Source organism: Mustela erminea, chromosome 19, assembly GCF_009829155.1.
Source record: "Mustela erminea isolate mMusErm1 chromosome 19, mMusErm1.Pri, whole genome shotgun sequence".
NCBI classification, from domain to species: domain Eukaryota; kingdom Metazoa; phylum Chordata; class Mammalia; order Carnivora; family Mustelidae; genus Mustela; species Mustela erminea.
The window spans coordinates 18,246,020-18,260,088 of NC_045632.1; the positions used below are offsets into that span (position 1 = coordinate 18,246,020).

At 59.0% G+C, this 14,069-nt stretch overlaps 1 protein-coding gene across 4 annotated transcripts; it reads right to left on the minus strand.

The window, feature by feature from the left end:
- Positions 1–8: 8 nt before the first annotated feature.
- On the minus strand, positions 9–12,532 carry ARHGAP33 (Rho GTPase activating protein 33). Of its 4 annotated transcripts, none has more exons than XM_032323600.1 (22): positions 12,365–12,532; positions 11,541–11,622; positions 10,370–10,467; positions 10,207–10,291; positions 9,760–9,840; positions 9,519–9,656; positions 9,001–9,093; positions 8,358–8,480; positions 8,192–8,269; positions 8,042–8,108; positions 7,899–7,958; positions 7,653–7,805; positions 7,467–7,569; positions 6,500–6,644; positions 6,338–6,420; positions 6,146–6,253; positions 4,670–4,815; positions 3,878–4,031; positions 3,650–3,795; positions 3,492–3,566; positions 1,756–2,430; positions 9–1,664 (listed from the first exon to the last, which is right to left on the minus strand). In XM_032323600.1, the coding sequence occupies exons 2-22, from the start codon at positions 11,565–11,567 to the stop codon at positions 394–396; spliced, it is 3,909 nt and encodes a 1,302-aa protein (XP_032179491.1). In that variant the 5' UTR covers positions 11,568–11,622; positions 12,365–12,532; the 3' UTR covers positions 9–393. The 4 variants fall into 4 exon arrangements, with proteins under 4 accessions (XP_032179491.1, XP_032179490.1, XP_032179492.1 ...); XM_032323599.1 differs by having other exon boundaries at positions 11,541–11,646; XM_032323601.1 differs by lacking the exon at positions 11,541–11,622.
- Positions 12,533–14,069: the final 1,537 nt, after the last annotated feature.

A 14,069-nucleotide genomic window follows, 5' to 3' on the forward strand; every position in this document is an offset into this window, starting at 1 on the left:
CTACCGGCCGTGTTTTCACCATTTTTATTCATTAATTTTGTCAGATGGTTTAGTGGGAAGTGTGGGGGGAGATGGGCAGGAGCTGTACCCCAACCCCCTGTGCACTGGTCAGGACTAGCTGGGGGCTCCTGGGAGAGGGAAGACAGGGTGTTGGCCTAGCCCTCAGATTTGTGCGGGAGCCCCCAGGAGGGGAGGTTGGTGGGGGGATGGGTGTGCCCTTCAGCCCGGAGTAGGGAAGATATAACAGGTTAGGGACCCACATCAGAAATATGTTACAAAGTTAGAAACCTGGGGTAGGGGTCAGGAGCTCAAGAAAATACAAAACAAGGGATTGGATTGGGTCAATATCAGTGTGGGGGAAGGGAGGGGAGGAAGGTCTCTCCCAGCTGCAGCTCAGCAATAGCTTCGGGTCTGACCCTCAGAATGGAGGGACCAGCTGGGAGTGGGGTAGGGGGGTGGGGGACCAGCCCCCTCCCTTCCTTGCCCCCCATTCCTATACAAGGACCCTCGGTGGTGCTCGCCCCCCCTCCCATAGGCTGGTGGGGCTGCCCTGTACAGCAGGAGAGGTTCTGGAGGGCCCCATGGCGCAGGTACCCTGTGAGGGGTGTGGGGGCCCCAGGGGGCCCTCTGTTTCTGGGGTAAGCGGGGGGCCGGGGGGCCAGGATCTGAACGGCTCCGGGGGTGTGCAGGAGGGGAGGAGGAGCTGGAAGAGGCGGGTGAGGGACCCCTGGGCCCCAGAGCTAGATTAACATACAGAGGCTCAGGCCGGGTAGGGCGCCTGGTGGGATGCTGGGGGGCTGAGTAGCCAAGGTGGTCATGGGGAAAGCACGAAGGGGGTGGTGGGTAGCTGAGCAGGAAGTCAGGGGACCTGTGGAGTGGTGGCGATTGGCCAAGCAGGCCATATGAGGCATTGAGCCTATCTGGGGGCATAGAGCGAAAGGGACTCCAGGACCTGGTGGGGCCAGAGTAGGGGGTTCCCTCACCCGTCTCGATTTCATAGTATAGGTTCTCTCCCCTGTCAAGTGGTGCAGGGGGACCTAAGGGGCTCCTCCAGACCGGGGCTGGGGAGCTGGGCTGGAAGGATGGGGAACCTAGGGGGTACAAGCCTGGTTTGGGGACCCCAAGGAAGGGCGGCAGGCACTCCCGAGGGGCTGAAGAGAAGAAGCCAGGAGTAGGAACCTGTGGGGGGACAGAATACAGGAATCGAGCTGCCATCTGTGGCTCATCCCCATACCCCCTGCACCCTCCACCTCTCCTGAGCTGAGCACTGACCTGGGCAGGGCCTCTGAGTGCCCTCCTTGAGGTCCCAGGGGGCCGCTGGTTCCTCACCAGGCTCCCATCACTTTGTTGCCTTGGTAGGGAGGGTGGGGGTCCAGGAACCCAGGCACCTGAATGGGCTAGGGAGTTGGGGGCTGGCCCAACCCCTGAGGTCCCTGGGGGCTCACTGCCCACCTCCAGCGACAGTGAGCGGTGGAAAGGGGAATGGGGAGCAGAAGGGGTGCTCCCATGCTCCTGTTGGCTCTGTCTCTGGGCCACCTGCTGAGCCCGCTCAGCCAGGGCCAGGGCCATGAGGCGTGCTGGGTTCTTAGGGGGTGGGGGTGGGGCCCCCCCAGGGCGCAAGAGGGACAGGGGTGGGGGCAGCAGCGGTGAATCCATACCAGGACCTACACAGAGAGGAATGGGAAGAGAAGTCAGCCAGGCTTGGATGCATCTTCAGGGTTCCTAAGGGCATGGGGTGGGCCGAGCAGGACTCACCATGCTGGCCTGGGGCTCCCCGGGAAACAGGCAGGGCCAGCTTGCTGCAGATCTCCTGTTGGCAGGTGTCACTCAGCTGGGCCTCGGCTCCGCGCAGCAGCAAGGGGATGAGATGGGGCCGCAGGCCGGGGTTGGGGCTGAGGGCCGGCGTTGGGGTGACTGAGGCAGGCGTTCCCCCGGCCCCCAGCAGCTCCAGGACAGCAGGTGGCACAGATACGGCCAGGGGTTCTGAGATGTCCAGAGCGGTGGGCGAGGCAGGGCTGGCGGCCCCACGGGGTGAGAGGGCCTGGGGTGTCACCTTAGGTGGGAAGGCGGAGGCAGGGGCTGGGGGTGCCGGGCTGGCGGGAGGTGCCGGGTCCCCTGGCGTGGGGCTGCTGCAGCGAAAGGTAAGGGGATCGAAGTCGAGCCCCCGGAGCCCCTCCAGGCAGCGGGGTGGGCTAAAGTCCAGCTCGTCACCATCATCTAGCCAGGCTGAGGTTCGGTGTGAGGGTGAACCAGAGAGTGCCGCCAGCCCAGCTGCTGAGGATCCGGAGGACGAGGACTCTGAAGAGGAGGAGGATTCGGAGGAGGAGGAGGAGGAGGACAGGCTCTCACAGGAGCCAGCAGGTGCCGGGCCCACAGGGAAAGCGTCACTGCTGGAGTGGGGTCGCCGGAGCCTGTGCAGCCTCTGGAGGCCTGGAAGGGGGGCAGTTAGGTGTCAGGGGTCAGAACTTCATAGGCATATGGCAGTAAGGATAGGGTACATCACCCAGTGGGCTAGGCTGGGGAAGTTACACGAAGAGGCATTCCCCTGGGTAGGGTCCCAGTGGCTGCAAATCCAGGCACTGTTCACACACAAAATGAGAAAGGAAAGAGATGGCAAGACCATGATAAGAATCGTTCTACCCCCAAAGGCCAGTCTGACATCTGACAACCACAGGCTTGTGAGCGGGAGACCAGCGGGACCTCCCGAGCTCTCACTATCACTATCAGGAGTACAGACGTGACTGGTTGTTTTTTTTTTTTTGGGCGGGGGGCAATTGGGCCTTGTCCTGTAAAGTTGAACATGAGCAAGGCCCACAGCGTGCCCTTCCCCTCGTTCCTGGGTGCCTGGAACACTCTCCAGAGTGTGGTGTGTAAGGAGTGCTCCCCAAAGCCCCCAAGCCCTCGGGAGGAGGATAGACAAGTGACTTGGGATGGGAGAACCACACATGAATACCAGAGAGCAGCTAAGAGGCACAAGGCTGAGCAACACTCAGCCACGTGGTTGGCAGTGAGCGGGAAGTCAAGTTCCGCATCCAGCACCCTTTCTTCGGAGACCTTCAACGTTTACAAAACAGCTAGGACTGTGCCATATGTTACACGGAGGCCTGCAGGGGATAAAATCTTAGAGCAAGGAGATGCTGCCCATGGAATCCAGGGCTGCCTCTGGTGGGAAGGAGCTTGCAACCAAGGGAGTGGGTCTCTTTCACTTCTGGCCAGTGGGCTCACAGGTGGTCGTTTCATTACTTAGATTTTTTTCCAAAGGAATAAATAAAAACCTGCAAGGGCCCTGCCTGGACCAGTGATCACAGAGCATCATGAACCAAGGGTGACACTTTTTTTAACACACTGAAACTCATGTCCAGATTAGGAACTAAAGAACATCAAAAAGGAACCCCAAACCCACAAATTTGAAGTACATTTAGAGGCCACCCCAGGGCCGCCAGCCCTCCCAGCTCCTCCACCAGGCCGGGCCTGGGCCACCCGGTGCTCACCAGCCCCGCTGGCCTGCGATGACAGAGACTCCTCGCTTTTGGCAGATCTTAGCGTGACTGTGTCAGGTCGGCCACCTGCGAAAAGAGGCAGGATGGGCATTGGGCACTCCAGAGTGCCTCCCCTCCACCCCAACTCCCCACCCACTGCAGCCTCTGACCTGAAGGCTGCGGGGGTGCACGGGTGCCCCCCAGCCACGGTAAAGGCTTCTTTCGGGGGATGCTGGGGCCTCGGCCCAGTGCAAAAAAGGTCTTCCAACTGCTTCCCCCTGGCTTTCGCTGTTTCTCGCCTCTCTCCCCTTTCCTCCTGGGGTTTGCGGGAGACAGGAGAGAGTCAGAGGATCTGGGGCCTCCAGGCTGGCCCTGTGCTCCCCCAGCATTCCACTCACCTTTCCACAGGTGAAGCTGGGGCCTTGGGAGTGGTGGGCTCGGTGGGAGTCCCCAGCCGGCCCTGGGTCCGAGCCTGGGCTTCCTCCAGCGTCAGCAGGCGAGTGGAAGGGCCGCTGCCCGCAAGGGACTTGGGCCTGGGGAGGAGGCAGCGGCCTAAGGAGTTGGGAAAGGGGGCAGCTGTCAGCTCTGGGGGCCTCTCAAGGCCACAGGCAAAGCCAAGCGCCACAGCCCAAGCCCCGGCCCCGCAGCGTGCCCACCCGGGCTGGCAAGGCAGGGGGCCAGGGCGGATCAGGCGGGAATGGGTGGGCAGCAGGCAGGTGAGGAGGAGGAGTGAGGCAGGACGAGCTGATGAGGAGGCAGCTCCCGGCAGCCAGCGAGGGCAGCGGCTCTGGCTTCAGTTACCTCGGGCCAGAGGGCCCTCCGACGTGCTGAATCCTGATTGGGCTGGGGTCCGGGGTAGGGCGGGGAGTCTGGGTGGGGCCAGGGCGGGGTCAAGTCTGGGGACCTCCCACCTCCTCCCTGGTGGCCCCAAGGCCCCAAGAGCCCCCGGGAGCTACAAGGGGTGAAGGAAGAACGATGTCCGGGCCAAGAAGTGGGGATCCTGAGCGTAGGAGCTGAAATGAGAAGGGGGGGGAGGGGAGGGAGAGGCCGGGGCGGGGTCCTCAAGGAGCCAGGAGGGAGGTCCAGCTTCAGTGGGGTAGGGATAGGGCTGGGAGCCCACCTGCCCTCCCACTGCAGCCCTAACAATGAGGGGGCAGTAGCCAGGACATCAGGGGGTGGGATGGGCATACCTGCAGGGTCGAGGCCAGCAGAGGTGAAGGTGTCACTAAACAACACATCCACATGGGTGAGCAGGAATTCCACCACCACAGACTGCACCCGGACCTCCCGGAAGGCTGCTGCCCCACCCAGCCCCACAGACTCCAGTTCCATGGACCTGGATGGGACAAGGGGGAGGGGTGCCAGGTGCTTTGAGCCCAGCTGGCAGGTTCCAGCTAGGCACGATGGGAAGTCAACGCAAGAAATGACAGTCATCCAAAACCTCTGACCTCATCAAAGTGATCACATCCAGAATTGGGTTCTCAACCTTTCCTCAACCCCCTCCCTCCCTGCCTTCCCCATCTCGGTGCTCAGGCCAGACACATCCGGGTGATGCTCCTGACCCCTCTCTTTCCCCTCACACCTACATCCAGCCTCTCAGCAATCCCTGTCTGCTCCATCCACAAAAATCTCTCCAGATTCTAAACTCTTCTCCCCCACTTTCCCCACGGTGGCCCAGCCTCTATCCTCCCACTCCCGGACATCACAGCGGCTCCTCCCTGGGTTTCCAGGTTATCCTGCCCCCTGCAGTCTGCTCCCGGCCACAACCAGAGGGAGCCTGTGACCCCATCAGGGCCCTGCAGGCTCAGAGCCTCCCCCGCTGCACCTCTCTCCTGGCAGAAGCAAAGTCCTTACCATGACCCGGAACCCAGAAGTTACTGCTCTGGCTGGTCCCCTGTCATCACTCTGACGTTGTCATCTCCTCCCCCTCAACCACTCACTCACTCCCTTGCTCCCTCCTGCCACCCTGGGCTCCTTGCTGGCCCTCCAGCACAGAAGTGCCTTTCCAGCCTCCAGACTTTGGCACTTGTGTTCCCTTAGCCTGGTCTGCTCCTCCCCACAAGTCCACATGGGTCCCCACCCTCGCCTCCGGCAGGTCTTGACTCAAATGTTACCTTCTCAATGGAGTCTTCCTCATCCACCTTATTTAAAATTAAGCTTCCTTCTCTCTTTTTTTTTTCTTTGTCCTAATAGTTCTTATATCCACCATCTCACGGACCACTTAATTCACGCAGAGCAGAGAGCTCCTCTGTCTTGGTCACCATCAAATCCTCTGGGGCTCACTTCTTATGAAAGCCTTGCCTGCCCCTCTAAAATTTTCAAAATTCCATGGCCACATGCATCTCCTTTCCCTGCTTTGTCATCTTTCTCCTTGGAACTCGTCACCATCACACCACACTCTCTAGTTTTCTTGTTGCTAGCTCATTGTCCATCTCCCCCATGAAAATGTGAGCCTAGGAGCACAGGTTCTTGCTCACTGTTGGGTCCTGGGTCCCTTGGCTGAGAACAAGAGTCCGCACCCAGGGGGTCCTTAGGAAGTATGTGTGGAATAAAGTGAAAGAGAGAACAGAAGCTGGGTGGGTTCTGGGTGGGAAGTGTGGGGCCGACTTGAGGCCCAGCTTGTGGAAGGAAGCTGAGGGGGTCAGGCTGGTGGGCTGCCAGCTCACCGTAGCAGGTTGGGCGCCCAGACGATGGCCAGGTTGCGGGCATGCATGCTGGTGTTGGCACTGTGTCTTGCCATGCGGGCCAGGTGCCTCAGCAGGTACTCCAGGGTCCTGGGGGTGGCAGTGGAGGACGACACCTGAGCCTCAGCTCCCATGGGACCCCCCCACAGGCCTTCCCTGCCCCTTCTGTCTTACCTGTAGTGAGGCGGGGGCAGCTGCTGGATGACATCGTGGACACGCACCAGGCGCTCCTCCTCCCCGGGCACAGACATGGCTTCCTGAGAGGAAGCATAGGCGTGACGGGGGCTGGGCCGGGGCATCCCAGCACCCTCCAACCTTGCCAGCTCCCTTACTCACGCTGAACTTCCCGTAGAGCTGGTATGTGAGCAAGGGATTCGGCAGCTCCCGGAAGTAGAGCTTGCAGAGGGAGGACACGCTGTGGATGTCCTGCAGGAAGGCGGGGCCAGACAGTTCAGGGATCCTCTCGCTGTCGAACTCATGCCTGAGGCCACCAGGTCAAGGAGAAGAAAGATTCAGGTCAGAGCTGACCCATCTGGCCATGTTCTTCCCCCACCTCCCAAAGGGTCCACAGACAGAAGCAACTCTCTTCCTGTGCTGGGCTCTTCAGAGGTAGTACCTTACAGAACTCCCTAACAACTCTGTGTGCCCCACCGAGCGTGCCCCATTTTACAGAGGATGACACTGAGGCTCAGGTGGGAGGTGCTCCCGCTTGTGGCTACCCGACGTCATCTGAATACAGAACGTGATCACGACGCTACTCCCACGAAGTTGTCATTCTCCTGGCTTCAAGAGGTCACTGGAAAATGTGGCCAAAATCCTAGCAGCCCCTGCTCAAAACTCTCTGGTTGTGTCCACTGCTCTTGGGTAAATGCCATCTCGTGTGACCCTTTCTTTGCCTCATCTCACAGAGCCCCAGGCTCCATACTGTTACCTCGCGCGCCTCCTGTTAGCCCCAGGACTCCTGCCTCACTGCCTCCCACCTTAGACGGTTCACGCTGTCCCTCCCCAGCTCAGACCCCTTCCTCTGAGTAAAAGGCAAAATCCTAACAGTATCTGAAAGGTCCATTTACTCCAGGGACATGAGCTCCTGCTGCTTTCCCCTGCACTCACTGTGCCTCAGCTTGGCTGTCACTTCCTCAAGAAAACCATCCCTGCCCCCAGCCCCAGTCCGACCCCACTCTAAGCTCTCCTAACCGCCCCCCCCCCCCCCCATAACTCTGTGTCCCCAGCACATGGCACAGGGCCTGGAAGAGAGATGATGCTCAGTGAGTATTTGCGGAAGGGCTTGGTGGAAGGCCCTCACCGTAGCCTCTGGATGTTGGATGACACTCCTGAGAGCCGGTAGATTCCATCCACCACCCCGTGGGCCTCGATAAACTCAGAGCAGCAGCGAAGCACCTGGGGCACTGGGAGGAAGCAGGGGCTCAGGTCTGGGCAGGCTGCAACGGGGCGGGAGAAGCGGGCTGGGCAGGTGGACATGGGGCCTCACCATCTTGGCCTGAATTACTGAGGTGCTCGCCAAGGTCACAGCCAAACACCCTCTGCCGCAGGATGCCCCGCTGCCGCAGCCGCTGCCGAGAAGGGCGGGAGCGCATGAAGGTTCTGAGGAGGCCCGCCAGCTTCCCACGTGGCCGGGGCACAGCTGTGGGAGTAAAGGCAAGTCACAGAGGGTCAGTGCGACCACTGGTCTCATGGTGGGTGGGGTGGGCAGGGGCCTGCCCTCTTGTCCCATTACCTGAGGTCAGAGAGGAGACGCCCTGGGGCGTTGGGACACCGCACTGGGGACCATCAGCTTCTGTGGGGTGAACAATGGGTGGAAAGACTGGATGATGGGCAAAGAAGGCAGGGAAGCCTCCCCATTTTGTCCCTGGCACTTACCTCCCTTCAGTCCTGGACCAGGCCGCTCCGTAAACAGTTCCACACACTCACTGGGGAAGAAACCGACCTGAGGAGGGTTTGGGGTCAGTGAGTGGGCCACCCTAGCTGGCGCGGTGCCCTGGCCCTCCCATCCGCCCGAGCCAGGCTCACCTGGAAGCCTCGTTTGCCCCGCCACCAGCTCCGATCCTCAGTGGGCGGCATGTCGATCACGGAGACAATGTCTCCCACCTGGGAGAGGGACGGTCATTGGAGGGAGGATCAGAAGGGACAAGGGAAGTGGGGAGCCCAGCCGGAGTCTGCTTCCCCATAGCCTCACCTCGAAGGACAGCTCGTCTGGTGCCTGGGCTGTGTACCGCTTGATGACATGCGCGGCGGCCACTGCGGGGATGTTGAGGGAGGCCTCCTCACTGAGGAGCAGGCGCCGGCCATGGTTGTCCAGCTGATGGGGAGAGACCACGAGGAGGAGACAATAAAGGCAGAGAAGTTTCCTCCAGGCCAGGAGGAGGCCACTACCTGTCCCCCACCTGAGAGCCTCTGTCGGTCAGAGCTATGGGTCAAACACCTAAACTCTTGTCCAACAAAGCCCCTCCGCCCCTCTCATGTCCCGGGACACCCCGGTGCCCTCATCCTCCGTAGCAGACAAGCTCACCTCCTCTCTGAAAACCTGGTTGGAGCCACTGTGGGCCCGGTGTTCTAGGAGTTACAGTCATACCTATTTCTAACTGATAGATCCTGAAAGGCTCACATGCGCACAGTCCAATGCCTGCTCGCTCGCTTGCTCGCTCGCTCACACACACACACACACACACACGCTCATTCTCCCTCACAGGCATGTGCCCACACAGACACTGAAATACCAGGGCCTCCTCCACTCTGGCTCGTTTCTTTCCTGAGCCCACACACACTTGCAAACTGGTCCTCGCCCCCTCCCAGCTCCAAGCCCCCCTTCCTGGGCGCACCTCCATCCAGGTGAGCACAGGCCCGCAGTTGAGGTTACTGTCCACCAGGCCTGACAGGGTCTCCAGGTACTGCAGCAGCAGGGGTACCAGCATCTGGGGGCAGGTTGTCGGGGGGCTATTGTGAGGGGACCTTGAGAGAGTTCGCTGCCCTTCTCTACTGCCCTAGCTCACCTCTAGGCAGGGCTGGGATTCAGACTGAATGCATGGTGCCACTCCACTGGTAAGCACTGACCTATTTCCGTATCAGTTAGTAAATGGGCCGCCAGGCTCCTGTGTGCCCGCACTGGGTGGGGCCCCGCTGACTCTCCCACCGAATCCCCTGGAACACCTCATCATCCTAAAACTGAAAGGAGCCTCCCTGCTGCAGCTTCATCATGGGCCTCTCCCTTCCGACTGGTTGGAACCTGGGCCATACCAGTGTTTAAGTATTTCACTATCCTCTTTTGACGGCTTCCCACATTGCTCAGGAGGACACACCATAGCTGGGGAGCAGGGGGCTGAGACAACCAGCAGGTTACCTGGGCAGCTCTGGCACCCTCTGGGGGTGGAGGGAGCTCTGGGAGGCAGGAGAACCTCCTGTCAAATATGCACCGGTGTAGGTGGGCATCCAGGGATCGGAAGTCATCGTAACTTCGGAGAACTGGCCAGGAGCGGCCCTGTGGGGGCAGGAGGGACAGAAAGGGCCAGTAGTCCCATTACACTGAGCTGGGAGCCACAAAGACCAATCTGTCAGGCCAGATGAGAAGGGGGTGGCCTCACCTGACAGGTCACCTGCACCCCAAACACCAGCTCATTCTCTCCAGAGAAGCTGGGGCCTTCGCGCTCTGGAGACAGCAGGAGCTGCAGAGGGAAACAAAGGCCCAAGGAGGGGCCTCACTTTTGTCCCAGTCCTGATCTTTCCAGGTGGGCACTATCTAGAGATGGGTCTGCAACCCTGGCCTTGGCCTCCCTGAGGGCAGGGCCTGGTGATGTCTCAGAGTACAGCGTCCTGGCACAGAGCCTACACCTAACAAAAGGTTAGGTGAATGAATAAAGAAATGAACGAATGAATGAACCGTGCTCCCCTTCCGCCCTGTGACTCTTGCCACTGACTGCTCAGGTGGGAGGAGCACCTATTCCTGAGACAGGTTTTAAGGGTAAAGTGGCTAATATTGCTTCAGGGCTGGGGAGGCTCTCACCCTCCCACCTGGTGCAAAGCCCTCATACCTGAATATGGCCAAAGTCAACATTCTCGTAGTGGAAATGAGCACAGTCGGCCAGCCGGGGGAAGGGACCTCGAGGAGCCGAGAGCCTGGGGGACAGGTACACATCACTGGTGGCTCCTGCATTCAACCCCCCTCCTAAGCTGAACCTCACCCTCATCTCTCACCTTTTCCCAGGCTTCCCCTTCACACTGGGCCCCCCAGTGTGAGGCAAGGGCTGCACTGAGCCCTCCCCTGGGCCATCCAGGCTGTCAGTGCTGCGAGCCTGTAGAACAGAAAGAAGAATCAGAGGCCTCCAGAGATGGGAGCAGAGAGACAACGGGAGCATTGTTATCTGTGAGCCTGGGCGCAGAGGCCCGAATTGCTCCAAAGGCTGCCCTAAGCATGGAGCAAAAGGGTAGGTCAAGGAGAGGTGAGAGCAACTAAGGGTGGGCCTGCTTCTTTGTGGGTGGTCTGGGGTGGGGGGCTGGAAGAGCACAGCCTGAAGGTGAGGGAGAGAGAGCACATGCTGGTACCATCTCTCCCTGTTTAAAGCCCTCCTTTAGCCCCTGCGGAGTATAGTCATGCCCCCATGTGCCTCTCCACACCTTTTATTGATGTCTGGACAATCACAGCTCCCATCTTATCAATCTTCCTGTTTCCAACCTCTCCCCTCCTGCCAGCTTCTTCACAGCAAGCGCCAGTATAATTTTCATACCACACATATCTGCCTGTCTCTCCACAGATCATAGACCTTCAACGGCTCCCTGTTATCTTCAAGATAAAAGTCTGAATTCTCAGGTTTGTTTACCTCTTCAGTCCCATCTTCCCCCTTCGGCCTCCACTCTGGAAGCTTTCAAACTTCTAAGAGTCCAACAAAAGAACCATCTTCTCATTTCCTCCTAGGCCTTTGCAAAGGTAGTTCCCTCTGCAGGGAACACTCACTCTTCCTTATGCTTTCCATAGGTTCCGTCCTCCTCATCCCTCAGGTCTCATCTCTCTCATTCCCTGTCCTGGAAGTGTTAGCCTGCTCTTCGAGACTCCTCTATCCCCTGAGGTTCTCCCATCCCAGCCCTGAGCACTCTGAGATACCACAGGTGACAAGTCCATCTCCCCCCACTGGACTGTGACTTCCCCAGGATCAGCGACCCAGCACAGAGCTGGGCACAGAACTGATGCTCCTCACAAGGAAGGTTGAGCCTAATTCTTCTCTGGGTCCCAGTGCCCACTCACACAGCAGGAGCTGGGTAAGATCTGATGAATAAATTAACCAGCTGCCAGATCGGTATTTCCCAGGCCAGGCTCTAGCCACTCCCTCCTTCATATCCCTGCGACCCCAGGTTCATCCTTGGGTCTCACCCTCGGTTCTGTCCCTCTCCAGCCCATGAAGCTCCCCAAGGCAGGACGGGACGTGAATTTCTTTGCGTCTGGAACATGGGCTCTGCCAGGAAGTATCAGGGAATGTCTGTTAAGTGAGCGAATGAGGGAATGAATGGATGAATGAGCAGGAGCAGCATGGTGGGAGGAGGAGATGGTGGGAAGGGAGGGTGAGGACAAGAAGATGGAGAAGGACCCTAGGATCTAGCCAGAGGTACACTGCTGGTGTGGGGTTGGGGTGTAAGGGCAGGGGAGATGCTGGAAAGGCCGAGGCTCAGGCCGATGGAGGGGTAGGGGAGGGTTGATTGAGAGGGAGCAGAACGGAGTGAGAATGAGAAGAAAAGGGTCAGGCTGAGGATGGAGCCGGATGGGGGTGGGGCTCAAGAACAAGAAGGGGGCTGGTGGTAGGAGGGGGAGGGGGCTAGCCAGGGAGGGATGGAGGTTGGGAGAAGACGCTGAGGATGGCTGTGGGATGGGGGATGGCGAAGAACCCAGGAAGCTTCGGCAGGTCCCGGGGAGGGGGCAACCGACGGTGCGGGTCCTTCCCGGGACTAGCCCATCCCCCCAAGCCTGGGTCCTCGGCCACTGTCACCTCCATCCAGGGCGTGGAAGGGGATGCACACTGAGGGGGCGGGGCCGGGTTAAGAGCTCGGGCCCAAGACCCGGGACGAGAGGGACCTCGACGAGGGGTGAGGGGCGGCGCAGGCCGCGGGCTCGGGCGGGGCCGGGGGCGGGGCGGCGCGGGGCGGGGCCGCGCGCGGACAGACTGACACGCAGACGGACTGACGGCCGCGTGGGCCCCTCACCACCATGGTAGCGTAGCCTCTTCAGGCGCCGGCTGCGCTCGACCCCTCGCTCGTCGTCCTCGTCGCCGCCGCCGCCGCCATGGCGACACAAAGGGGAGGGCGCGAGCCGCGCGCGGGCGGCTGCAGGCCCCGCCCCTAACGGCTGCCCGTGGCTTCGGCGCGCGCCCCACGGAGGAGGGGGAAGCGGGGACGCGGCGCCGCTTCTCATTGGCTCCACCCTTGGCCTTAGGGCGACGCCCCGCCCACCTGTCGGCTTTTCATTGGCTTAGGCTTCGGTCCCATCCCTGGCTCGGTGCCTTCGGTCCCGCCCAGCGAAGTTTGACAGCGCCGCGCCCATGACTGCTCTTCATTGGCTCTCATTGCCCTCCTGAGACACACCCCTAGGTTCTTTATGCTTTGCTTCCTACACTTCTAACACTAAGCATTGAGCCCTCCCCTTAGTCCACTCTCAGTGACCAGTCCTCTGACACTTTTTTCCCCCTTTGACACTCTTAGTTAGGTTCTTCCATGGCCTCAGAGCTTTTCTCCATCCCCAGGCAGCTTTTCAACGTCTCAATCCTGTAGCTCCAGCTTGTCAGTCCTGACCCTGACACCGCCCACAGAATACTGAGGGCATTTGCCCATGGACGGTTTTCACGGACTCAGATACCCTGCCTGGGACGTTATCCTAGGCACTCTGAGACTCGGCCTTGCCCTGCCCACTGGATATTTGCCCTTGCCTCCTGCTCTACTGCTTCTTGCAGGCCGGCCTCCAGCTTTGACTCCTTTTTCCTAGGAACTGGTTTAGCCCGCAATGCCAGAAACAAGACCACACCTCCCATAAAGCCAGTCCCAATCGTTCTGCCTCTGACTTGAGCCAGGCCCCAAAAAGGCTCCCTTTCCGAGAGAACTTTTCCCCTGGTCGTGTTCTCAACAGGGGCCCTCACCTCAGAGAGCACCGCTTTGATTTATTCACTCTTTCAAAAACTCTAGTTACTTACTTTGTGGCTACATCAGTAACCAAAACAAGGGAAAATATATCCTGCTCACATGGGGCTCAGAAGCTGGTGGGAGAAAACAATGAACAAAATATTCAAAAATATAGCAAATCAGAAGGTGATAAATTCTAAGGATAAAAAATTAAGCCAGGATTGGGGAAAGGGAATGCTGAGGAGGGCTCAATTTAGAGTTACTTATTTCAGCTTATTGAACTTGCAGACTTCACTCCCATTGCAGGGATTTCTTACATGATGTTCCCGTTGCCTGCAGTCTTTAAAATGACTGCAAATTCCTTGACACTGATTTCATGAAAAGCTGGAGTCTGTGTCCTCTACCCCTTGAATCTGAGCAAGACTGACAACTTCAACCAACAGAGAATAGTGGAATTGACATTATGCTATATCTGAGGCTAAGTTGCAAAAAAGCAATGCATCTTCCTTTTTGTCTGCTGGAACGACTAGCTCTAGAGCTTTGTGGCATCATGTGAGAAGTGCACCTATGGCCAGGAAGCCAGGCTTTGAGGAAGCCCAAGCCCTGTGGAGAGACCATGTGTAAGCACTAGAGTCTACAGTTCCATCTGAGCACAGCCTTGGAGTCATCTGAGCCCTGATGCCGGACTTGTAAGTGAAGAAGCTCCAGAAATTCTGTCCCTGGCTGTCAAGTCACCTTTGCGTCTTTCTAGCTGAACCCCTAGACATCATGGAGTAGAAATAAGCTGTCCCCAACT